The sequence below is a fragment of the Manis javanica genome, chromosome 3 (genome assembly GCF_040802235.1).
Source record: "Manis javanica isolate MJ-LG chromosome 3, MJ_LKY, whole genome shotgun sequence".
Taxonomy (NCBI): Eukaryota; Metazoa; Chordata; class Mammalia; order Pholidota; family Manidae; genus Manis; species Manis javanica.
The window spans coordinates 59,740,986-59,767,527 of record NC_133158.1 but is presented as its reverse complement, the minus strand read 5'-3'; the positions used below and the strand labels follow the sequence as shown (position 1 = coordinate 59,767,527).

The 26,542-nt window shown below is 39.5% G+C and overlaps 1 protein-coding gene across 2 annotated transcripts in view; it reads right to left on the bottom strand.

The window, feature by feature from the left end:
• Positions 1-248: 248 nt before the first annotated feature.
• The window catches only part of HCLS1 (hematopoietic cell-specific Lyn substrate 1), a 34,042-nt gene continuing 7,748 nt past the window's right edge, over positions 249-26,542 (bottom strand). For both annotated transcript variants that reach the window (XM_017676546.3, XM_017676537.3), the window contains 11 exons: positions 16,187-16,316; positions 14,144-14,254; positions 12,035-12,089; positions 4,655-4,765; positions 4,028-4,083; positions 3,332-3,401; positions 2,489-2,700; positions 1,973-2,077; positions 1,206-1,449; positions 993-1,061; positions 249-816 (listed from right to left, as the gene is read on the bottom strand). In XM_017676546.3, the coding sequence (XP_017532035.1) occupies positions 680-816; positions 993-1,061; positions 1,206-1,449; positions 1,973-2,077; positions 2,489-2,700; positions 3,332-3,401; positions 4,028-4,083; positions 4,655-4,765; positions 12,035-12,089; positions 14,144-14,254; positions 16,187-16,316 (1,300 nt within the window). In that variant the 3' untranslated portion in view covers positions 249-679. The remainder of the gene's footprint in view (positions 817-992; positions 1,062-1,205; positions 1,450-1,972; positions 2,078-2,488; positions 2,701-3,331; positions 3,402-4,027; positions 4,084-4,654; positions 4,766-12,034; positions 12,090-14,143; positions 14,255-16,186; positions 16,317-26,542) is intronic.

Sequence of the window (26,542 nt, the reverse complement as noted above, 5' to 3'; positions counted from 1 at the left end):
GTTGAATTGCCTTAATGTGGACACTTCCTGGCCCCTTGTTTCCAAAGCTTACCACCATCCTCAGGCCAGTCTGTTCGGACTGGGCTTAAGTGCAGTCTGCAGAAAGGGCCCAGCCCCTGACATACAGGGTGCAGGGCAATGGCAGCGGTAGGAAGGACTCTCCTAGATATGCCTGGAATAGGGAAGGCAAATCGGAGCGTGAGTCCATGCCAGTGAGGGCTGCAGAAAAAGTACTATTTACCTTAGCATAGAGGTGAACCATAGTCCCACTTTATTTCCAATCTAGAACTGAGCAGCGAGAAGATTCAGAAATATCTCTGCAGAGAAGGAAAGGGAGCAAACAGCACAACCAGATAAACCAGTCAATCTAGACATAACTTCCCAGGTCTGCAGGCTCAGAGCTCATCACCAAACAAAGGCAGAGCTTGAGGTGTTAGAGGGAACATTCACCAGGAAGGAGGCAGGACCACAGATGTATCCATGAGCTCATCCAGGGTAGAGAGGACATGGAGGGGAAGGAGACCCCTTTCTCATGCTGTCTCTGCCCCAACCCCCAATGGAGAGGGAGAAGGAAGAACTGTAGGCAACTCATGACATCCTGTTAGACACTTGCAGCAGAAGAGGTTCGGGGGTGGAGGCAGACATGGGAAGTCCCAGTGCAGAAGACGGAGGAGGCCATTTACTCTAGGAGTTTGACATAATTTGCAGGGAAGAGTCCAAAGTGACCACGGCAACATCCCCGCCACCAGCCCTCGTGCACCATCTCGATGTCAGTGATGATGTCATCTGGATCAAAGGAAATCTCGTCACTTCCCTCTGGGGAGGAAATTGGTGGGATGTTAGGATGGTCAGACAGGAATCCCTCCATCCTTGTGCTCACTCTAAACCTCAGGGAGAGGAAAAGACCTGTTCTCCTTGATGCCAAGCCTGAGGCCTTCTCTGGCCTCCAGAATCAACCTCCTCTCTTGTATCAAAGGCCACTCCCAACCTACCTCCTTGGTAATCATATAGGGCCACAGCTGAGATCCCAGCCCCAGCAGCAGCAGGGCATCCTGATGATCCTGCATAATGAGAAATAGAAACATGGTCTCACCAACATGCAGAAGAAAAAGGCAGGTTTCTTTGGGTAAAGGGGTAATTCTTCTTCCTTTTACCCTCCCCTAGACCTGACCAAATTCAGGAGCTGCCTCTCCTACATCACTTACCAGTCACACTGGAGGGAAAAGAGGGATCCTCAGGCTCAAGCACATCCTCATAGTCTCCATCTGGTTCATCATCCTGTTCATATCTGTCCATCTCCCCAACATCCTCATAGTCATTCTCAGGCTCAGGCTCAGGCTCAGGCTTGGGCTCGGACTCAGGCTCAGGCTCTAATTCATACACTGGCTCTTCCTCCACCTGAAGGACTTCCAGAGTCCTGGGGGGCAGAGCTGGGGGCTCCTCGTTGTCCTAAGAGGGGATAGTGTGGAGCAGGGTGACTTCTAGTCACCAGGAGCTGCCTCTCCAAAACCTCACAATGGAGAGTTACTTAGACACATCACCATCACCGCCTGTCGCCATCCTACCACTTCTACCCTTCATTCTTGCCTCCATCTAATGGCCTCTCCAAGGGAACAGTCTTTCATCCGCCTTCATTCTTTTACCTTCTCCCAGACCCACCCACTTAACGCCTACCAAGAGATGACAGAGAAAGAATGTAAAAGGTGTGAGGAAAGGAGAGTGAGAAGCAAATCAGATTCCTGAAGACCAGGAAGACAATGAAGCAAAGGCACATTATTGGGAATACCACAGCTAGGGCGACCAGTTGTCCAAGTCTGCCCAGGACCAGGTGGTTTTCCAGAATACAAGGCTTTTAGTACTGAGACTGGGACAGTCTCAGACAAACCAGGGTGGCTGGTCACCTGGTATGGCCCACCTTCTGGGACACAAGGAGATGGGGAGGAGGGTAGAGAATCTTTGGGACTCTGCTTACCTCTGAGGGAGTGTGCTTTGAGGGCAGGGCAGGCATAGGGTGTTCCTTACTGGTTCTCCCAGGTCCAGGCTCCAGTGATGGACAACTCCCTGCGGGTGGCCAGGCCTATAGAGAATGAAGCATCTCTACTGTAAGCAAGCAAGTCTCCACCTTCTCTCTTAAATTGTTCTGGAGCAACCCCTCCTATCTCTGCCAGTCCAAAGCAATCATCCCTCAAGATGGGCTCCAAACTGAAGTGATGGCTCCTCCTTGTTTCTGCAGCAATGAGTGGCTGCACTGGCTGGTGACCTGTCTTCTGTTGTACTGTATAAACCTTGGTTTTAACCTTCTCGTATGTATGGTTTTAACAGTCTTACACAGTCCAACTGAAATTTCCTGGAGACAGGGACAGCAGTTATAGACTTTGCCTAACACAGGGGAGGCCTGTGCCTTATTTTCTACCAATGCTTTGTACCCCTCAGGACCCTGTCTGGGCAATGCCTCCTGGATGTGGATCCTGGAGGGCCAAGTGCTCACCTCCGAGGAGATTTTCTTGGGCAGTGGGGCTGGCACCACTCGCTGCTCCACAGTGGCTGCTGGCTGCTGAGTCTCATGGCTCATCTTTACCAGGGCCTTTCTCTCCTGTTGCTGCCTGGCGATGCGCTGTGCCTTCTCTTTTTCCTCCTGCTTCCTCTTCTCCTCAGCCATGGACTCAAATTTTGCTTTCAGCCCACGGGCACCACTAGAAGCTGCAGACACAGGCAAGTAGAATTAGGGTTGTCTTGGACTGGCGGGGGCGTGGGGTGGCAGGTGGAGATGGAAGGAAGAAGAGGAATCAGTTAAATGTCCAAGAAGAGAGAAGATGGAGGGGGGGGCTCATAGAAGGGAAGGCAAAGAGGTATTGATGGAGAAACAAGGGAATTTTAGGAACATGGAGTAGCCCTGAAACTTGGGTTTCCATATAGCTGGGTCATACCATGTCACACTCTTGTCCTTTCCCAATTACAAGCCTTGGTCCCCTAACCGTATTCCTTAAGGAATGTGGTCCCTGTCCACATCCCTTAAATCTGTATGCCCCCTTATTGCCACTGACTCCTTAACCCCCATCCAAGCTCCTATTCCCATGTATCCTTCCTAAAGGGCTCCCCTCCCCTCCCTGCCTGTGTTCTCTGCTCACAGTTCCTTCCCCAATGTCACTCTGTCTCTCTATCCACTTAACCTAGTTTTTCTAGAAGACAGAATGTGAGAATATGAGGGTAGGAGTAAAGTCTGTCTCAACGAATCTAGATAGTTTAGGCATGGAAGAGGTAGTCCAGGAAGAAAGGATGAGACAGGAGAGGCGGCTGAGGAGCACAGAGAGAGGGAATTGTTAAGACTCACCAGCTTCTGTGGGTGTCGTCTTCTTATAGGCAGTGGTTGGGGCCTCCATTTCATTGAAGCCAACAGCACTCTAGAGGTAGGAAAACAATGTGTATAGTGCGGAGGAGGGGGAAGGAAGTGGTAATGAACCAGGAGGTAGTACTGGGAACTGGAGCCACTGAAGGAGGTGTCCCCAACCATATGATGCTCTATAGTTGGACAGGTGTTTCAATAGTGCTGCTTTGTGGCACAGAGAGGAGTAAAGAAGTTCTAAACTGGTGGGCTCAACTCCCCTTTTGAAAGCTCAGTGTGCCTAGAATTGCACATCTCTAAGTCCAGTCACCTGGAAGGCAGCAGGGCCCCTGGCGAGTGCATGAAGAGGAACTGGTATAGGGGAGGACAGTGAATGGAGTGAGATGAGACTGTGCACTGGTTAAGCAATGCTTAGCAATCAATGAAATTTCAGGCATCACCTTTCCCTGGAGTTTATCTGTCTCTCTCTGCCTCCCTTTACTCTTCTGAGTTAAAGCTCAGGCTTTGGAATACATGCCCTTTAGATGCTGGAGGCAGTCAATGGGCAGTGCAGGACACCAGAGGACAGCTCAGGGCACTGGGCTTTTCCCACCCTTTTTCCAACTTTGCTTCTCATTCCTCTCCATGCATGTCAGGTATGGTTTACAGAACTCTTCTCAAGGCATTGGTGTTCCGGTGCTGTACCTTATCCACTCGGTCCTTCTGGATTCCATACTGACCGCCAAAGCCCTTGGCGTAATCTGCAGGGCAGAAAGGTCTGAGAGTCACAGATGAGGAAGTGGGAGAGTCAGAGGACAGAGGGAGACATGGATGGGAAGATATGGAAAAGAATGAAAACGGTTGGGAGAGAATGGAGGGGAGAGAGATAGGATGACAGAAATATAAAAATAAAGGGGCAGAAAAGAGGGAAATGCAAAAGAAGAAACAGGAAAAAATAAAGGGATCCCTCCGGCCTTCCCCTATTTGTCCAAGGAATGATGGAGACCTCTCTGTCCCCTTTGTGGTAGAGGAGCCTCTAAGATTCATCCCGAACCACCCCCTTCCATCACCCGACCTGTCTTCATCCCTTTCTCCATGGCCCCTTCCCTTTGGCCTCCCTCCTCTGTCCTGCTCCTACTTTTGCTCTTTTCCTTTCTACCCTTCTTGGTCTGCCTCACCCACCCCCACACACGTGCACTTACTCTTTACTCCATCACCTTCACTGCACATCTGCCCCCCTGTATTCTGGGTCCCCTGTGTCAGCTTCCAGAAAGGCAGGAAGGAGGGCTCTATGCCACGCGGTGACCTCCCTCCTGTCCAACCCCAACTCACCTCTCTGGGACTCATGTTTCTCTGTCTCTCCTTTGTAGTCATATCCCAGAGCTGCCTTGTCCCGTTTGTCTTTCTCTATTCCGTAACGGCCACCAAAGCCGTGAGAGTAATCTGCGGCAGAAGGAGCAGTCATGAGAGCCCACTCTCAGCCCATAAAGAGTGCTGCGGAAAAGAGAAGTCAGGACGCACAGATGCAGGGGAGCAGGGGCCTGGGGAGAGAGCAGGGCTGAGTACAGGTGAGTTAAAGAGAATTGGCATTCTAAGCCATCATTTACAAGCTTCAATCCAACGTTGTTCCTTCTTTTCCTTTCCTCCCTTACTGTCATCTTAAGATGAGAAGAAAATGTTAATTTCCTAAGAAGAGACTCCCAGAAAAAAATAGGCAGATATGTAGGAAATGCTTGCCTTTCCCCATTCCTATGTAAACACTTAGAAATGTCATCTAAAATACAATCATCTTTTTTGAATAATGAAGCACAAAAGAAGAAAAAAAGTTCTTGGCTCTAGAAACAATAGGTGAATCAAAGCAGTAGATATGAGGGTAATTTGGAGCTAACACAGATACACCAAGAGTATTTTAAGTCATAAATTTAGTGCCTAGGGGTTAGGATCTAGAGTTTGGGGTTCTAATTTACATATAAGAACAGGAGTCTGGGGAGCAGTAAATGAGCCTATGCCCACTCCTATAAAAGAGTTCTAGAAAAATTCTACTCAATTGTCCAGGGAAATAGTGAGAGGGTGGGAGCTGTGTTGTAGCTTCTTCAGCATTTGGTAGGGGGAAATTTTACTTATGAGACTTGGAAACTCCAGGCATATACCCAAATATCTAGAACACAAGTACACAACAAGTATATTTATACTTATATTATACAGTAATATTATACATATTTCATTTCCTGTGTGGGCACTTAAAACTATATATTTCCCAGTAAACACTGGTTTTGCTGCATTCTACAATGTCATGTGTGTTTAAATTTTCATTCAGTTCAAATATGTTTTAATTTCCTTATACTTTTGTTTTTGACCCATGTGTTATTTAGAAATATGTTGTTTATTTTTCAGGTACTCAGGGAGTTTCCTAGATAATGTTTTTGTTTTTAACTTCTAATTTAATTCCATTGTGATGAGAGAATATGATATCTCATATTTAATCTTTTTAAATGTATTGAAACTTATTATATGGACCAGCATGCAGTCTATCTTGGTGAATGTTCTATATGCATGAAAAAAAAGTGTATTCTATAGATCACACATAAAATATAAGTACAAATACTTTATAAAATACTATAAAAGAATAGAAATCAATAAAATTTTTAAAACAAGTAAACAATGGAGAAAAATGAATAAAGCTAAAAGTTCTTTGAAATTAATAATATTGATAAACAATTAGCAAGAATACTCGGTTAAGAATAGAAAAAAACACAGAATCACAATATCACAAGTAAAAGTGAGCATATCACCACAGATCTTATAGAGGTTAAAAAGAAAACAAGGGAATACTATAAATGAATTTACACCAATAAATTTGTTAACATAGATAAAATGAAAAAATTCCTTAAAAAGCACACACCACACTGATTTTAGAATAAATTGGAAGACTGAATAGACCCATATCTATTTAAGAAATTGAATTCATAATAGAAAAAAAGAAACAACAAAAACAAAGACATTAGAATAAAAGCAAACTAAAGAACAATATCTCTCATAAACATAGATTCAAATATCCTCAACAAAATGTTAACAAATTGAAAATAAATTATTGTAGTCTACCACAACAGGCTAAGTAAGAAAAAATCACATGATCATATCATCAGATGTAGAAAAAGCATTTGACAAAATCTAACACCCCTTTATGATAAAATTTTTCAGCGAACTAGAAATAAAGGGGAACTTTTCAATTTGATAAACACTATCTACAAAAACCTACAGCTAACATAATATTTAATGAGAGAAGCTTGAAGTTTCCCCACAAATATCAGGTCCAAGATAAGGATGTCTCCTCTCTCTCTCATCATTCATTTTCAACAATATACTTAAAATCTTTGTTGATGCAAGAAAGAAAAAGAAATAAAAGATGCACAGACTGGGAAGGAAGATATACAATTAACTGTCTTTGTTTGCAGATGACATGGTTATCTATGTTGAAAATCCAGAGGAACTGACAAACTCCTGAAACTAACCAACAATTATGGCAAGGTTGCAGAATACAAGGTTAATATATAGAAATCAACTGCTTTCCTACATACCCACAATGAACAAGGGAATTTGAAATTAAAAACACTATATAATCTACTTTAGTACCCCCATCAATACTACTATAATACAATATACTATAATATACAAAAAAAGAAATACTTAGATATAAATTTAATGAACTATGTACAAGATCTACATGATGAAAACCACAAAACTCTGGTGAATGAAATCAAATAAAAACTAAATAAATAGAGAGAAATTCCATGTTCCTGGATAAGAAGACTCAGTACTGTCAAGATGTCATTTCTTTCCAACTGGATCCATAGATTCAATGTAATCCCAATCAAAATCCAGCAAGTTATTTTTTGGATTGACAAACTGATTATAAAGTTTATATGAAAAGCAGAAGACCCAGAATAGCCAACTCAATATTGAAGGCAAACAAAGTTGGAAGACTGACACTATCTGACCTCAAGGTGTAATGTCAAGTAAGGTAATGAAGACAATATGGTACAGGTAACAGAACAGACAAATAGATCAATGGAACAGAATAGAGAGACCAGAAATAGACCCCCTTATAAATATACTCAACTGATCCTTTACAAAGGAGTAAAGGCAATACAATGGGAGAAAAAAAATAGTCTTTTTAACAAAGGTGCTGGAACAAGTGGTCATCAACATGCAAAAATGTGAATCTAGACATAAGCATTACCTCCTCCACAAAAACTAACAAAAAATGGAAATGGAAAATGCTAAACTCTAAAACTCCTAGATGATAACATAAGAGAAAACCTAGATGATGTTAGGTATAGTTATGCCTTTTTAAAAATATAACACCAAAGGCACAACCCATACAAGAAATAATTGATAAACTAGATTTCATTAAAATGAAGAACTTCTGCTCTTTGAAACTCAGTGTCAAGAAAATTAGAAGATAAGCAATGGACAAATAGACTAGAAGAAAATATTTGCAAAAGACACACCTGATAAAGACTATTATCCAAAATATACAAAGAACTCTTAAAACTAAAAAATAAAACAACATATATAAAAAAATGGATCAAAAGTCAGCTCCATGTAAGAGAATGAAACTGGATTACTGTCTAACTCCATACACAAAAGTAAACTCGAAATGGATCAAAGTCCTGAATGTAAGTCATGAAACCATAAAACTCTTAGAAGAAAACAAAGGCAAAACTCTCTTGAATATAAACATGAGCAACCTTTTCATGAACATATCTCTTTGGGCAAGGGAAACAAAAGCAAAAATGAACAAGTGGGCCAGTTAGAAAACACTAGGAACAACAAATGCTGGCAAAGATGTGGAGAAAGGGGAACCCTCCTACACTGCTGATGGTTCAACCATTGTGGAAAGCAGTATGGAGGTTGCTCAAAACACTAAAAATAGAAATATCATTTGATCCAGGAATTCCACTCCTACGAATTTACCCAAAGAATGTAGGATCCCAGATTCAAAAAGACATATGCACCCCTATCTTATCACAGCACTATTTGCAATGGCCAAAAAATGGCCTAAGTGTCCATCAGTAGATGAATGGATAAGGAAGGTATGGTACATATACACAAAGGAATATTATGCAGCCATAAGAAGAAAACAAATCCTACCATTTGCAACAACATGGATGGAAATAGAGGGTATTATGCTCAGTGAAATAAGCCAGGTGGAGAAAGACAAGTACCAAATGATTTCACTCATCTGTGGAGCATAAGAACAAAGCAAAAACTGAAGGAACAGAACAGCAGCAGACTCACAAAACCCAAGAATGGACTAACAGTTACCAAAGGGAAAGGGGTTGGGGAGACTGGGTGGGAAGGGAGGGAGAAGTAGAATAAGGAGCACACATAACATGGGGCCGGGGGACACAGGGAAGGCAGTATAGCACAGAGAAGACAAGTAGTGACTCAATAGCATCTTACTATGCTGATGGACATTGACTGTAATGGGGAATGTGGTGGGGACTTGATAATGGGGGGAATCTAGTAACCACAACGTTGTTCAGGTGATTTTATATTAATAATGCCAAAATGAAAAAAGAACAAGTGGGACTATATCAAACTAAAAAGCTTCTGTACAGCTTTCTGTACAAAAAAGCTTCTGACCACCAGTAGAATAAAAAGGCATCCTACAGTATGGGAGAATATATTCATAAATGACATATCCAATAAGGGGTTAACATCCAAAATATATAAAGAGCTCACATGCCTCAACACCCAAAAATGATATAACTCAATGAAAAAATGGGCAGAGGATCTGAATAGACACTTCTCCAAAGAAGAAATTCAGATGGCCAACAGGCACATGAAAAGATGCTCCACATTGCTAATTATCAGGGAAATGCAAATTAAAACCACAATGAGATATGAACTCACACCAGTAAGGATCGCCACCATCCAAAAGACAAACATCAACAAATGCTGGTGAGGACGCTGAGAAAGGAGAACCCTCCTACACTGTCAGTAGGAATGTAAATTAGTTCAACCATTGTGGAAAGCAATATGGAGGTTCCTCAAAAAACTAAAAATAGAAATACCATTTGACCCAGGAATTCTACTCCTAGGAATTTACCCAAAGAAAATAGGATCACAGATTCAAAAAGACATATTATTTCTATGTTTATTGCAGCACTATTTACAATAGCCAAGATATGGAAGCAACCTAAGTGTCCATCAGTAGACAAATGGATAAAGAAGGTGTGGTACATATATACAATGGAGTATTATTCAGTCATAAGAAGAAAACAAACCCTACCATTTGCAACAACATGGATGGAGCTAGAGGGTATTATGCTCAGTGAAATAAGCCAGGTGGAAAAAGACAAGTACCAAATGATTTCACTTATCTGAGGAGTTGAACAACAAAACAAAAACTGAAGGAACAAAACAGCAGCAGACTCACAGAACCCAAGAATGGACTAATGGTTGTGCAAGGGAAAGGGGTTGGGGAGATTGGGTGGGAAGGGAGGGATAAGGGGATTAAGGGATATTATGATTAGTGCACATAATAAAGGTGGGTTACGAGGAAGGAAGTATAGCACAGAGAAGACAAGTAGTGACTCTATAGCATCTTAGCATGATAATAGGAATGTAGTAACCACAATGTTGCTCATGTGAAACCTGAGCATAAGACTGTATATCGATACCTTAATAAAAAAACAAAAAAGAAGGAAAAAAAATGGAACAAAAATCTCAACAAACACCTCACTAAAGAAGAGATACATATGGCAAATCAGCATATGGAAAGATGCTCTATATCATATGTCATCAAAGAAATTCTAAATTAAAACAATGAGATACCACTACACAGCTATTAGAATAGCCAAAAGTCAGAACACTCACAACAGCAAATGCTATTGAGGATGTGGAGCAACAGGAATTCTCATATAGTGCTAGTGGGAATACAAAATGGTACAGCCACTTTGGAAGACAGTTTGGCAGTTTCTTACAAAAATAAACATACTCTTACCATAGGATCCAGCAATCACACTCTCTGGTATTTACCCAAAGGAGTTGAAAATATATATCTACATGAAAATCTGCACCCAGATGCTTATAGCAGCTTTAATCATAATTGCCAAAACTTGGAAACAACCAAGATGTCCTTCAGTAGGTGAGTGGATAAATAAATTGTGGTACATTCAGACAATAGAACATTATTCAGCACTAAAAAGAAATGATCTATCAAACTATTAAAAGACATGGAGGAAACTTAAATGCATATTACTAAGTGAAAAAGATAATCTGGAAAGGACACATACTATGATTCCACCTATATAATATTCTGTAAAAGACAAAATCATGGGGACAATTTAAAGATCAGTGGTTGCTGGTAGGTGGGGGGGATGAAAAGGAAGAGCACAGAGGATTTTCAGGACAGTGAAAATACTTTATATGATATTATAATGATGGATTTATGTCCTTATACATTTGTGCAAACCTGTAGAATGTACAACACCAAGAGTGAATCCTAAGATAAACTATGGACTTCGGGTGATTTTGATGTGTCAGTATAGGATCATCCTTGGTAAAAAACGTACCACTGGGGTGAGTGATACTGATAATGGGAAATGCTTTGCAGGAGTGTTTGTGGAATTTCTGTAGCTTCCTTTCAACTGGTTGTCAATCTAAAACTGCTCTAAAAATATAAAGTCTCTTTAAAAAGCAAGAGAGAGACACTGAGAAGAGAATGAAAAGTTCTAATGTACACCCAATATGAGTTCCAGAAGAAAGAATAAAAGAGAAAAGAGGAGAGGCACTATACTTTATGAATGCCTGAGAACTTTCCATAAGGGAAGTTATATCTCAGGTTGAAGAGGAGCAATACGTCTCATGTAGGACAATAAAAATAGATCCAACACCTAGACATATCCTGATGATATTTCAGATTATCAGAGAAAAAAGGAAATGTCATAGAAAAAAAAAAGAGACAAGACACATTACCCACAAAGGAATGATGATTAGACTGACACAAGAGAGATGCCAGAGATGATGAAAGAATGTTTTCCAAGTGATGAAGGGAAAACAACAATGAAGAAAAGAGCAAAATAAAGACTTTTTTCAGGCAAAGTTGGATGTTACTTCATAGACTCTCACTGAAAGAATTATCAAAGAATATATTTCAGCAAGAAGAAAATAAAAGAAGCAAGGAAGAAAGAATGAAATAAAGAATGATCATCTAGGAAGTTGGTAAATATGTTGTTCAATTTAAATAAGCATTCACTAAATAATAATAATGACTCATTTTTAAGGGGTTTAGAAACACATGAAATGAATATACTGGACAATAACAATTACACAAAGAAAGTAGAATGTAGGAGAATATAATTAAATTATCTACATTTCTTTTATTACTCAGGAAGAGAGAGTGATTATTTTTAAATTTAAGTTGAATATGCATGTTAAAACTTAAGGATAGCTTCCTAAAATAAAGGAGTAGAATACCTTATTTTCAACCCATCAGAGGGAAAGGGGGACTAAAGAAAGCTTAATGTTATAGAAAGTGATACAGAAGAATGAAGCAAGTACACACTTGGATTTAAAAATAACTAAAATAGTGGGGAACTAGGTCATGGAACTAAAGGGAGTTGGTGACAGCTGCTGGGAGTTGAAGTCTGAGCAGAATAGCAGGTCAGTCAGGTTGCTCAGCCTGACGAGCAGGGTCCTCACCTTTCTGAGATGTGTGTTTCTCCACTTCTCCTTTGTAATCAAAGCCAACTGCTGACTGCAGAGAAAAAGAGAGAATTGGTTAGAGTATGAGCCGATAGTTTTTCCCCTCCTTCACCTGCCCTTACTCCTAGCTCAGCCCAGAGGTTAGTTCATAGCGGCTCAGGGCTGAGTATGGGGGTTTAACAGGAACAGTACCCAGACAGGCTGGTGTAGGGGAAGTGTGCTATGGAGCAATGAATGTGGGCTGAGCAGAGAGCTCTAGGTTCAAATCCCAACCCCACTTCTGTAGGTATGTCCTGTAATATTACTGAGCCTCAGTCTCTGCACATAAGAAATGAAATTAGGTATACCTACCTGTCTAATTAGCCTCAACTGTAAAATGGGAGAAATGACCTGTCTTTATGTGGAATATTATGAGAAGTAAATGGAGCAAGGTATATATTGTGTCTGCATCAGGTCACTCAGTAAATCAGTGCTGCCAACTTTCATGAACCTCAAAAGACAGAATAGCTAAGAGAGGGCTTGTAAACTATAAAGCACTGTGAGCATGTAAGAAATGTTATCCTATTTCTAATTGGTTATCCTGTGCCACTTCTCTTTCCTTACACAGCAGTTGAAACAGAGATGTGGATTTTGGTGGGATGAGAGGCAACCAGGAGAATCTTGACCCCAGCTGCTCCAGGACTGGATATATTGGTCAATCCAAGTTACCACATAGTTGCGTCCCCATCTGGCTCAGCAAATGTGGGTCTTTAAGCAAGTCTAGATTTTGTCATCTTAAGAGTTATTAGCATGTATTGTTTCTTGATTTACATGACACACCAATTGTTTAGGTGATTCAGAGTGGCTCAGGGGGCAGAAGATGAAAGAAGGGGCAATGAACAATCAGGCAAAAGCAGGAGGCCAAGATGGAAAGGAAATTACGTTACAGAAGATTAAACTCTAAACTCTCCAACAGAGAAGAATATTACATGCGCCATATTCCACTACTGTCTTAAAAAATTACTCTCTGAATTTTTCCCTTCCCTTAAGGTGTGTTTTTTAACTTTTCTGTTTGTTTTCACTTACAATGCAAATAACTTTCTAACACTTAAACTTTAAGGATTCAGGCCCACCTAATTAATAACTGCATGTAAAAAACATCTCAGTCAGCTGTGCAGCTGTCCCTCCACAGCTGCAGGGGAAGAGACATTATTCTGCACTATAAAAAATGAAATCAAAGACTCTCAGGTGTGAAAATGAGAACATCAATGAGTTACTGATCAGACTCTGCTAATCACTCTTTCATACGTAATCATACTGCCCTTTTTTTCTCTTTAAAACTACTTTTTTTGTACAAAGAGATCTTTTTATTGGAATATAGTTGATATACAATATTATACTGGTTTCAGATGTACAACATAGTGATTCGGTAATTATACATGTCAGTAAATGCTCACCATGGTATCGTTACTCCCTGCTACCAGGCCTAGATATTATATTATTATTGGTTATATTCTCCATGCTGTACTTCCATTCCTATGACTAATTTATTTTGTAATTTGAAGTTTGTACCTCTTTATTCCCTTCACCATTTCACTCAGCCGTCTCCTCTCTGGTAACCACAGTCTGTTGTCAGTGTTTACGGATTACAAAGGAGTCTTTAAAACACCTGGACTTCAGGGATCTGGTGTGAAGTCCTGTGAAAAGTAACCTTTACCTTCTAAAAACATTGTAAACTTAATTAGTTGTTTTACTTGATTACTTGCTGCTGTGGTAATAACATTTAAGCTGACGTCTGTCTTTGTTTAACCAAAAGAGGAGCTTTGGAATTTCTCTCTTCTCTTTTCATGTGTACAGGCATAATAAAAACCAATGGATTGAGGGATTCCTTATTCAAACAGAGAGTCTTTGTCTCACTTAAATTAACACTTTTTAGCTCAGCCCATGGCTGCCAACAATGGAACAAAGGAACTTGCTGAGGGAGATCATGGGGGTCGTCCTCCCGATGGACCCTCCTGGAGTCCACTGCCCTGTCTTCCCACAGAAGCAGAGGCCACGGTCCAGGTGAGTGCTGTTGAGTCCCACGTGATATGAGTTGGGTAGTGTGAGGAGACAGCTGTCACTTACCTTGTCTGCTCTGTCCTTCTCAACTCCGTATTTGCCCCCAAAGCCTCTGGCAGCATCAGTCTGAGAAGAGTGCTTCTCCACGTCAGCGACATACTCATGGCCCAGAGCACTCTGAGACAAATCAAGGATGGAATGAGTGACAAGAGAGAAATGACCATGAAAAAGTAAAACAAGTCTGAGATGGGATGGGCATAAGAATGTGAGAAATCCCATTCTGGGTCAGACTCATGGCCTCTACCAGAGGTGCTGAGGAACGCGTGATGGGAAAGCAAGGATGGAAGCCTTGCACATCTGATTCTCCTTCAACACTCCTAGGAACCCCTCATTCAGGGAACTCCCATCGGATGGGCGGGGGCTGGAAGGACAAAGACTAGGTAGACAGAGCAATGTTAAACCAGGAACAAAAGGTCAGTGAAAACAAAGAATTTGTGCACCGACATAGAAATGAGGGTAGTTACCAGGGAGACCAGAGGGGACTGACCAGAAGCCATGGCCAGGATTGAATATTTCACAAAAACACCTGGTGCTTTCATTCTGGATTTTTGTTTCTGTCTGACCATCAAATTTCAGAAGTGCTTCTGAACCCTAATATTTAACAGTGACTGACCCTTTATACCAAAGGGGGTTAGTAGACAATCCTGTAACTTAAATAGCATAAGCTTAAATCTTTTCTATTCCTCTCTACTTTTGACACCATGTACTACTTTATTTTCTGTTTGGTTTTGGAAGGTAGGTCTCTTATAATGTTTAGATATGAATGCTTTAGTAATCTGGGAACTGAATAATACTTCAAATGAAATAATGATACCTTACAGAGTCTCAACTAAGAAGACTTAGAAAGCTTCTCCTTCATCTTCTATTTCCAATCCTGTGCTGAGAAAAACACCATCAATACTGAGACTGATGTGAAGCACTGCCCCCATGAGCTCTTGAGAACTCATTCTGCAGTATTTTGGGGTCTGCATAGGTCAGTTTCACTCATTGAATTTAAGAATGAATGACTGCTTATCTGTTTTATTGTTTTCCTGGGAATTTTGTGGGAGAATAGAATTAAATACCTACACTTCACTTTACACAATGACAAAACTTTTCTTGAGGGTGAACTAAAGGCTTCCATTGGATTTTTTTCCTCCTTAAAGAGAAAATCTTTTTTCTTATAAAAATGTATCTCTATCTTTGAGGTTAGGAAAGTCGATGGAAAATATGATTTAATGTACATGAATTTTTTTATCATACTTTTATAGTATCTAATGGGTAAAGGAAAAACAAATTTATATTTGAGGGCATCTAATGGATAAATTCACACCAATATTTTCCACACCTGTGTGCACATCACATAAATAATGTATAAAATGTATGCAAAAATGATCATCTTCTGGAGTGACTCTTCCAGAGGATGCTGATGTTGGAAGTTCTTCTTCATATCGTATCTTAATTCGTTTTCTGGGTAGCCAAACTAGGCTTTGATCCTCCTACCACTTCAGCGTTTCATTAAAAAAAAATAAAATAAAGGAGAATTGTGGGATTCACATATAAATCAAGTATAAAAATCAAATGAATAATCATATCTGACTTGATTGTTTATAGTTCATGAAGCGTGATCAAAACCGAAAGTTTCTGTGATATGACTGTCCTTGCACTGTTCACCATGTAAGAACTTATTCACTATGTAAGAACCAGAAAAAATGTATGCAAAAAGAACACTAAATATACAGCAAAGAAAATAAATAAGAGAAGTTGCAGACATAAGAAACAACATTTTTAAGTAGTAAGTGATTTTAAACCTATTTTCCCTTCTTTACTTGTCAGCCCAGGAGTTAACACTCTGGCTGGCCCTACAATAGGTCAGCCCTTCTAGTTCTTGGCTCTTGTTTTCTGCCATCTATATTTTATGTGCTGAGATCAGGAAAAAATATGATATAAATAATATGTGGACATACTATTTTAAGGTGCAAATGAATACTGTACTTTGAATAAGTTTTAAGCCAACACAAATGAATCAATCTGTCTTTCTTCTAAACAAATATCTCCCTTTCAACTTACCTTGTCCATTCGGTCTCTTTCCACCCCAAACCGACCTCCATAGCCATGGGATGCTTTGGGCCCAGATTCCATCTCCTTCTTCTTGAGAATATCATGCTCCTCTGACACTTTGTTCCTCAGCTGGTGTATGCTAGAAGTAACCATATGATAGACACACCTAGCACAGGGATGTCCATGACCCCTCCTTTCCAGAAAAATGGAAATCTTGAGGTGTATTCTGTTTATTTTTAGCAATAACCTGAGCCCCTAAAGTATACCTGTGCTGTGTCTAGGAGTAAGAGATTAGTGTGGCCTGCACACTGTAGCCTGATTTAAACTCTTCAAAAGACAGTAGCATTTCCTTTTGGTCTGTTATTTTGCTAATTAACCTGATAATTAGTCCCATTTTTTAATATTCTAATTATCAGACAGCAATGATACCTATAGTCTAGTAACTGGGAAGTTATTTTCCTCTCTGAATGCATTTGTTTTCTGGTAATTAGGTACTCTACCTCAAGAAGCAGAAAAATATCTGTATATCCTTTTACTCACACATTCTAGCCCTGGGAGCCTACCCCATATATAACTTTATATATGGCAAAGCTTAATATCTAATGATATTCATGGAAACATTGTATATAATAGCAAGAACCAAGAAACAATTTACATGACAAATAATTAGAGAATAGTTAAGTAAATTGCAATATTACCTTCCAGTGGCCTATTAGGAAGTTATTAAAAATGATGGTTATGAAAAATGCGGCCTTAGAAAATTTTTCTTCCCATTAAGTATTTTGTATATTTTCTTGTCAAAATGAATACCCTTCACCATTGCCCCCACATCTGATAATTCCTGAGAGAAGTAAAAACTAATACATTTCATTCTTATCACTAATTATTTAATTATTTAAACCTCAAATAATCTCTTTGGGACACCTGTATCCCCAAGAGACTATAACACCAAAAGGAGACATTCTCCTCACTTCACACTCACCTTCGCCATGAAGGTGGGGAGCACCTCTGCCTGTCTGTTGGGCTTGAGGATATGAAGTGATAGCTCAGCACCAGCACCAATAAGTGACCATTAGGACTGATACTTGGACACATATAAGGACCCCTGGGGGCTCTTAGAAATATTTGGGCAAGAGAACCCTAAATGAAAATTTTTACTTCTTGAAGGAAGAAATGGAGGTTTAGGGAATTGAGTTAGTTACTAAGACCTCACTAGCTCAGGAAAACCAGACATAGTGGATATAGGTAGAGGGGCCATCTCATAGTAGAAATTTTCGTCTTTCATGGAAGACTAGATCCATCTGGTGGCTTTGAAGCATAAGACTGCCAAAGGTCTTTTTAAAAAGCCTCCTCAGCTTTAGTCACAGTTAATTTTAGAAAGCTGGCTTTGAACCAGATGAAATTAAACTAGGCACTGGAAGAACCCTCTGTTCCCATGCCTGCTCTAAACCCGCTGGCAGCAGTGAAGGCACAGATCCTGTGTTGCTAGTTCAACACCACCAACACTTTAGATATGTCTGTTGTAAAGACAGTTTTGGTTCCAAGAACATTAAATGACTGATTTTTCTAACCAAAATATTCAGATGATGAATGAAGAAAATGAGGCTAAACATTACTTTCAAATAGTAAAATCTGTAAGATTTTAATGAGTCTAGTAATTAGTACATCAGTACTATATTATAGTTGAAACAAATTTTAAAAGCGGTAAAATTAGATTCAGGAATATTCACGTAATGGATGACAGTGAGCTAGTCAGAGGATCATGCCAATAAATAATATAATTTAAATGAAAATGTTGGGGCCAAAGACCAACTTCTTATCAAATTTCTTTAGAATATAGCTGAAACCACGCTAAATAGGTCTTAGATACATAATTCCTTTATTCAATAAATATTAATTAAATATTAATGTTTATTTAAATTAAGTTATGACATTTCAAATAAAACTTTAAGTAAATAAACTATAATTTATAATTTTTAATTATAATTAATAATTATAAATCACATATTTAACTATTATAAATAATAACGAACTTATGAGTGCAAGGCACTGTTGGGCTTTAAGAACACAAAGATGACTAATGTATAGAGATAGAGGTCAGGTGGAAGAGATAGAATAACAAAAAATTACAATTCAATGTGCTAAATGGAATACCTGAGAAACTTTGACACATTAGCTCTCAGATGCCTATTTTAAGATTTAAAATACCTTGGAATTGATAAAACAATGCAGTTTATGATAACCAAGAAAAATCCAGGACCTCAAAGATAAGCTAAGAGAAGGAACAGATCTTTTGTTCTTATTATCAAAGTAAAATCACATAGGTGAGTGACTCAGACTATAGGATTTTATCACAGATGATATGATCACAGATGTAGAAAATCCTCAAGAATCTACCAAAAAGGTACTACTAGAACTATTAAGTACATTTGGCAAGTATACAGGATACACGGTCACTATCAAAATCAATTTTATTTCTACATACTAGCCATGGACATTTGGAAATTGAAAGTTAAAAATAAATACCACTTGAGAGAGACAGCTCAAGATGGCAGCATGAGTAGGGCAGTGTAAATCTCCTCCCAAAATCATATACATTTTTGAAAATACAATTAAAGAGAGACCAGGAGATACAGTACAACAGCCAGGCTACATCTACATCTGCGAGAACTCAGCCTCTCATGAAAGGGTAAGATACAAAGCCATGACCTGGTGGGATCTGAGCACTCCCCCAACCCCAGCCTACCAGTGGGAGGAAAAGAATCAGAGTGGGGAAGGAGTGGAAGCACAGGACTGCTAAATAACCAGCCCTAGTCATCTGCACTGGGAGCACAGACACACATTGCATGGTGTACCAGATATTAGAGAAACAGAAAAGTAAAATCCGAGACAGAGACTGTGAGCAGGTCCCCACAGCCGGCTCCCCTGGGACAAAAGAAAAGCACGTACTTTTAAGTCTTAAAGGGACAAGGGCTTAGCAGCTGGAGAAAATCATCCCGGCACACTCATCCCAGCAGCCTACAAATCGTAAGGAACTTCAAGCATCCTAAACCCCTGGGTGGCAATGCAGCTCCAAAGCCCTTCATGGCAATAAGCAGCCTGCCATTTATTCCCACCTGCCAGTGCTGCAAGCAAACCAGATGACCCACCACAGCTGCAGATCAGTGGGGAAGCAGCCCCACCCACAGCAACCACACTGAGTCTCCTCCCAGAGTGCAGGTAACCAGGCCAGAACCAGAGGTTGCTGGCAGTGCGCAGCTGCCCAGCACAGGCAGCAGAAGCCAGAACAAGGTACCGCAAAGCACAAAGGGACACCATTCTCGCAGGACAGCACACCCAGCACGTCCATGACCCCCTGCAGTGCCCTAGGCTATCCCAAGGGCCACCGCACCCACAGCAGCTCAGAAGATTATCCCAGAGACTGCTCCTGGTATGTCGTTAACTGGCACAGACAGCAGAGAAGGGCAAGGCAGCCAGCAAACAGGAAGGGACTTTGTTCTCCCAGTTTACACACATGCCACCTGCCTGCAACCACTTCTATCACCATGAAAAGCACAAGAATCTGGTCCAGTCAAAAATCACTCAGACAACCACAGAGAGAGGGCCTGGTGAGACAGATATAACCAATCTTCCTGAATAAGAATTCAAAATAAAATTCATAACTATGCTGATGGAACTGCAGAGAAATATGCAAGAACAAAGGAAAGAACTCCAGAGGGAGATAACAGAAAATAAACAATGAAGAGAAGGACTTAAGAACAGATTGGATAAGGTGCAATAGACTGTTAATGGAACAGAAATCAGAGAACAGAAATACAGAGAAGCTGAGGCAGAGAGAGATAAAAGGATCTCTAGGAATGAAAGAATATTAAGAGAACTGTGGGACCAATTCAAATGGAACTATATTTGTACTATAGGGGTACCAGAAGAAGAAGAGAGAAAAAAAGGGATAGAAAGTGTCTTTGAATAAATAATAGCTGAAATCTTCCACAAGGTGGGGAAAGAAATAGTCTCTCAGACCATGGAAGCCCAGAGATCTACCAACACAAGGAACCCAAGGAGGATAACACTGAGACATATAATATTTAAAATGGCAAATATCAAAGACAAGGACAGGGTATTAGAGGCAGCCAGAGAGAGAAAAAAGATCACCTACAAAGGAAAACCTATCAGGCTTTCATCAGACTTCTCAACAGAAACCTTATAGGTCAGAAGAGAATGGCCTGATATATTTAATGAAATGAAACAGAAGGGCCTTGAACCAAGAATACTGTATTCAGCACAATTGTCATTTAAATTTGAAGGAGAGATTAAACAATTCCCAGATAAGCAAAAGTTGAGGGACTTTGCCTCCCACAAACAACCTCTACAGGGTATCTTAGAGGGACTGCTCTAGATAGGAGCACTCCTAAAAAGAGCACAGAACAAAACACCCAACATATGAAGAATGGAGGAGGAGGAATAAGAAGGGAGAGAAATAAAAATCAGACTGTGTTTATAATAGCTCAATAAGTGAGTTAAGTAAGACAGTAAGGTAGGAAACAAGCTAACCTTGAACCTTTGGTAACCACAAACTTAAAGCCTGGAATGGCAATAAGTACATATCTTTCAATAATCACCCTAAATGCAAACGGACTGAATGCACCAATCAAAAGACAAAGAGTAATAGAATGGATAAAAAAGCAAGACCCATCTATATGCTGCTTACAAGAGACTCACCTCAAACCCAAAGACATGCACAGATTAAAAGACAAGGGATGGAAAAAGATATTTCATGCAAACAGCAGAGAGAAAAAAGCAGGTGTTGAAATACTAGTATCAGACAAAATAGACTTCAAAATGAAGAAAGTAACAAGAGATAAAGAAGGACATTACATAATGATAAAGGGCTCAGTCCAACAAGAGGATATAACCATTATAAACATATATGCACCCAATACAAGAGCACCAATATATGTGAAACATACTAACAGAATTAAAGGAGGAAATAGAATGCAATGCATTCATTTTGGGACACTTTAACACACCACTCACTCCAAAGAACAGATCCACCAGACAGAAAATAAGTAAGGACACAGAGGCACTGAACAACACACTAGAACAGATGGACCTAATAGACATCTATAGAACTCTACATACAAAAGCAACAGGATACACATTCTTCTCAAGTGCACATGGAACATTCTCCAGAATAGACCACATACTAGGCCACAAAAAGACCCTCAGTAAATTCCAAAAGATTGAAATTCTACCAAACAACTTTTCAGACCACAAAGGTATAAAACTAGAAATAAATTGTACAAAGAAAGCAAAGAGGTTCACAAACACATGGAGGCTTAACAACATGCTCCTAAATAATCAATGGATCAACGACCAAATTAAAATGGAGATTGAGCAATGTATGGAATGAGAACAACAACACAAAGCCCCAACTTCTGTGGGATGCAGCAAAAGCAGTCTTAAGAGGAAACTATATAGCAATCCAGGCATATTTAAAGAAGGAAGAACAATCCCAAATAAATAGTCTAACATCATAATTATCGAAACTGGAAAAAGAAGAACAAATGAGGCCTAAGGTCAGCAGATGGAAGGACATAATAAATATCTGAGAAGAAATAAATAAAATTGAGAAGAATAAAACAATAGAAAAAAATCAATGAAACTAAGAGCTGGTTCTTCAAGAAAGTAAACAAAATAGATAAGCCTCTAGCCAGACTTATTAAGAGGAAAAGAGAGTCAACACACATTAACAGAATCAGAAACGAGAAAGGAAAAAATCACAATGGACCCCACAGAAATACAAAGAATTATTAGAGAGTACTATGAAAACCTATAGCTAACAAGCTGAAAAACCTAGGAGAAATGGACAACTTCCTAGAAAACACAACCTTCCAAGACTCACCCAGAAAGAAACAGGAAATCATAACAGACCAATTACCAGCAATGAAATTGAATCAGTAATCAAAAAAGTACCCAGGAACAAAACCTCCAGGCCAAATGGATTTACCTCGTAATTTTATCAGACATACAGAGAAGACAAAATACCCATTCTCCTTAAAGTTTTCCAAAAAATAGAAGAGGAGGGAATACTCCCAAACTCATTTTATGAAGCCAACTTCACCCTAATACCAAAACCAGGCAAAGACCCCACCAAAAAAGAAAACTACAGACCAATATCCCTGATGAACATAGATGCAAAAATACTCAAAATATTAGCAAACGGAATTCAAAAATACATCAAGAGAATCATACACCATGATCAAGTGGGATTAATTCCAGGGATGCAAGGATGGTACAACATTCGAAAATCCATCAACATCATCCATCACATCAACAAAAAGAACAAAAACCACACGATCATCTCCATAGATGCTGAAAAAGCATTCGACAAAATTCAACATCCATTCATGATAAAAACTCTCAACAAAATGGGCATAGAGGGCAAATACTTCAACATAATAAAGGCCATATATGATAAACCCACAGCTAACATCATACTGAACAGCAAGAGGCTGAAAGCTTTTCCTCTGAGATCGGGAACAAGACAGGGATGCCCACTCTCCCCACTGTTATTCAACATGTTACTGGAGGTCCTAGCCATGGCAATCAGACAAAACAAAGAAATACAAGGAATCCAGATTGGTAAAGAAGAAGTCAAACTGTCACTATTTGCAGATGACATGATATTGTGCATAAAAAACCCTAAAGACTCCACTGCAAAACTACTAGAACTAATATCAGAATTCAGCAAAGTTGCAGGATACAAAATTAACACACAGAAATCTGTAGCTTTCCTATACTCTAACAATGAACTAATAGAAAGAGAAATCAGGAAAACAATTCCATTCACAATAGCATCAAAAAGAATAAAATACCTAGGAATAAACCTAACCAAGGAAGTGAAAGACCTACACCCTGAAAACTACAAAACACTCTTAAGAGAAATTAAAAGAGGTCACTAACAAATGGAAACTCATCCCATGCTCCTGGCTGGGAAGAATTAATATCGTCAAAATGGCCATCCTGCCCAAAGCTATATACAGATTCGATGCAATCCCTATCAAATTACCAACAGCATTCTTCAATGAACTGGAACAAATAGTTCAAAAATTCATATGGAACCGCCAAAGACCCCGAATAGCCAAAGCAATCCTGAGAAGGAAGAATAAAGTGGGGGGGATCTCTCTCCCCAACGTCAAGCTCTACTACAAAGCCACAGTAATCAAGACAATTTGGTACTGGCACAAGAACAGAGCCATGGACCAGTGGAACAGATTAGAGAACCCAGACATTAACCCAAACATATATGGCCAATTAATATATGATAAAGGAGCCATGGACCTACAATGGGGAAATGACAGTCTCTTCAACAGCTGGTGTTGGCAAAACTGGACAGTTACATGCAAGAGAATGAAACTGGGTTATTGTTTAACCCCATACACAAAAATAAACTCGAAATGGATTAAAGACTTGAATGTAAGTCATGAAACCATAAAACCCTTAGAAGACAACATAGGCAAACATCTCCTGAGTATAAGCATTAGCAAACTCTTCCTGAACCCGTCTCCTCAAGAAAGGGGTACAAAAGCAAAAATGAATAAATGGGACTACATCAAACTAAAAATTTTTTGTACAGCAAAGGACATCATCAACAAAACAAAAAGGCATCCTACAGTATGGGAGAATATATTTGTAAATGACATATCCGACAAGGTGTTAACATCCAAAATATATAGAGAACTTACATGCCTCAACACCCAAAAATCAAATAACCCAATTAACAAGTGAGCAGAGGATATGAAGAGACAGTTCTCCAAAGAAGAAATTTAGGTGGCCAACAGACACATGAAAAGATGCTCCATATCATTAATAATCAGGGAAATGCAAATTAAAACCACAATGAGATATCACCTCACACCAGTAAGGATGGCTAGCATTGAAAAGACTAAGAACAACAAATGCTGGCAAGGATGCAGAGAAAGGGAAACCCTCCTACATAGCTGGTGGGAATGTAAAGCCAAAGCAATTCTGAGAAGGAAGAATAAAGCTGGGGGGATCTCGCTTCCCAACTTGAAGCTCTACTACAAAGCCAAAGTAATCAAGTCAATTTGGTACTGGCACCAGAACAGAGCCACAGACCAGTGGAACAGAATAGAGAGTCCAGATATTAACTGAAACATATATGGTCAATTAATATATGATAAAGGAGCCGTGGATATACAATGAGGAAATGAGAGCCTTTTCAATAGCTGGTGTTGGCAAAACTGGACAGCTACTTGTAAGAGAATGAAACTGGATCATTGTCTAATCCCATACACAAAAGTAAATTCGAAATGGATCAAAGACCTGAATGTAAGTCATGAAACCATAAAACTCTTAGAAGAAAACATAGGCAAAACTCTCTTGAATATACACATGACCAACTTCTTCATTAACATATCTCCTGGGCAAGGGAAATAAAAGCAAAAATGAATAAGTGGGACCATATTAAGCTGAAAAGCTTCTGTACGGCAAAGGACACCATCAATAGAACAAAAAGGCATCCTACAGTATGGGAGAATATATTCATAAATAACATATCCGATAAAGGATTGACATCCAAAATATGTAAAGAGCTCATGCACCTCAACAAACATAAGGCAAATAATCCAATTAAAAAATGGGCACAGGATCTGAACAGACACTTCTCCAAAGAAGAAATTCAGATGGCCAACAAACACATGAAAAGATGCTCCACATCACTAATCATCAGAGAAATGCAAATTAGAACCACAATGGGATACCACCTGACACCCGTCAGGATGGCTACCATCCAAAAGACAAACCACAAAAAGTGCTGACGAGGATGTGGAGAAAGGGGAACCCTCCTACACTGCTGGTGGGAATGTAAACTAATTCAACCATTGTGGAAAGCAATATGGAGGTTCCTCAAAAAACTCAAAATAGAAATACTATTTGACACAGGAATTCCCCTGCTAGGAATTTACCCTAAGAATGCAGCAGCCCAGTTTGAAAAGGACATATGCACACCTATGTTTATCACAGCCCAATTTACAATAGCCAAGAAATGAAAGCAACCAAGTGTCCAACAGTAGATGAATGGATAATAAAGAAGATGTGGTACATATACACAATGAAATATTATTCAGCTATAAGAAGAAACATATCCTACCATTTGTAACAACATGGATGGAGGTAGAGGGTATTATGCTTAGTAAAATATGCCAGGCCGAAAAAGACAAATATCAAATGATTTCATTCCTATGTGCAATATAAGAACAAAGAAAAAACTGAAGGAACAAAACAGCAGGAGACTCACAGAACCCAAGAATGGACTAACAGCTACCAAAGGGAAAGGGACTGGGGAGGATGGGTGGGAAGGCAGGGATAAGGGGAAAAGGGGGTATTACGATTAGCAGACATAATGTAGGGGGTGGGCATGGGGAAGGCTGTGCAACACAGAGAAACCAAGTAGTAATTCTATAGCATCTTACTATGCTGATGGACAGTGACTGTAATGGCGTATGTGGTGGGGACTTGATAATGGGGGGAGTCTAGTAACCATAACGTTGCTCATGTAACTGTAGATTAATGATACCGAAATAAAAATAAATAAATAAATACCACTTAACACATAAAATAGCATGAAATATTTTATCATATATTTAATGAAATATTTGCAAGCCCTGAACACTAAAAAATGTTTCTGAAAAAATTAAAAAAGACTTAAATGAATGAAGAGATGTCCCGTGTTTATGGATCAGAAAACTCAAAGTCATTAAGATGTCACTTCTCTCCAAAATGACCTATAGGTTCAATGCAATGCCAATTGAAACACCAGCAGGCATTTCTGTAGGAATTGACTAGCTTATTCTAAAATACATGTAGAAATATAAAGTCCTAGGATAGTAAAAAGCTTCTTTTTTTTTTTAAAGGACAGCAAAATTGGAGGACTACCTGATTTCATAACTTGTTATAAAGCTACAATAATCAATGCAGTATAGTATGGTTCAGGGTAGACATACAGATCAATAAAATAATCTAGAAATAGACCCACATGTATATGGTCAAAGACGCCAGGTAAGACAATGGGGAAAGAATAGTCTTATAATGAAATATCCATATGGAAAAAAATGAACCTCAATCTTTGCCGCATACTGTACACAAGGCTAATTTGAAATAGATCATAGACTTAAATGTAAATGTCGAAACTAGAAATTATTTTGAACAAACTATAGGGTAAAATCTTCATTGCTCTGAGGACTGGGCTTTAGATCTGTGAGTAGCTGTTTGGGCAGGTATTCCAGGCACATGCTCTGACACCTCAAACTGCAGAAATACCTGCCATTCGGTTTTTGGTTGGGA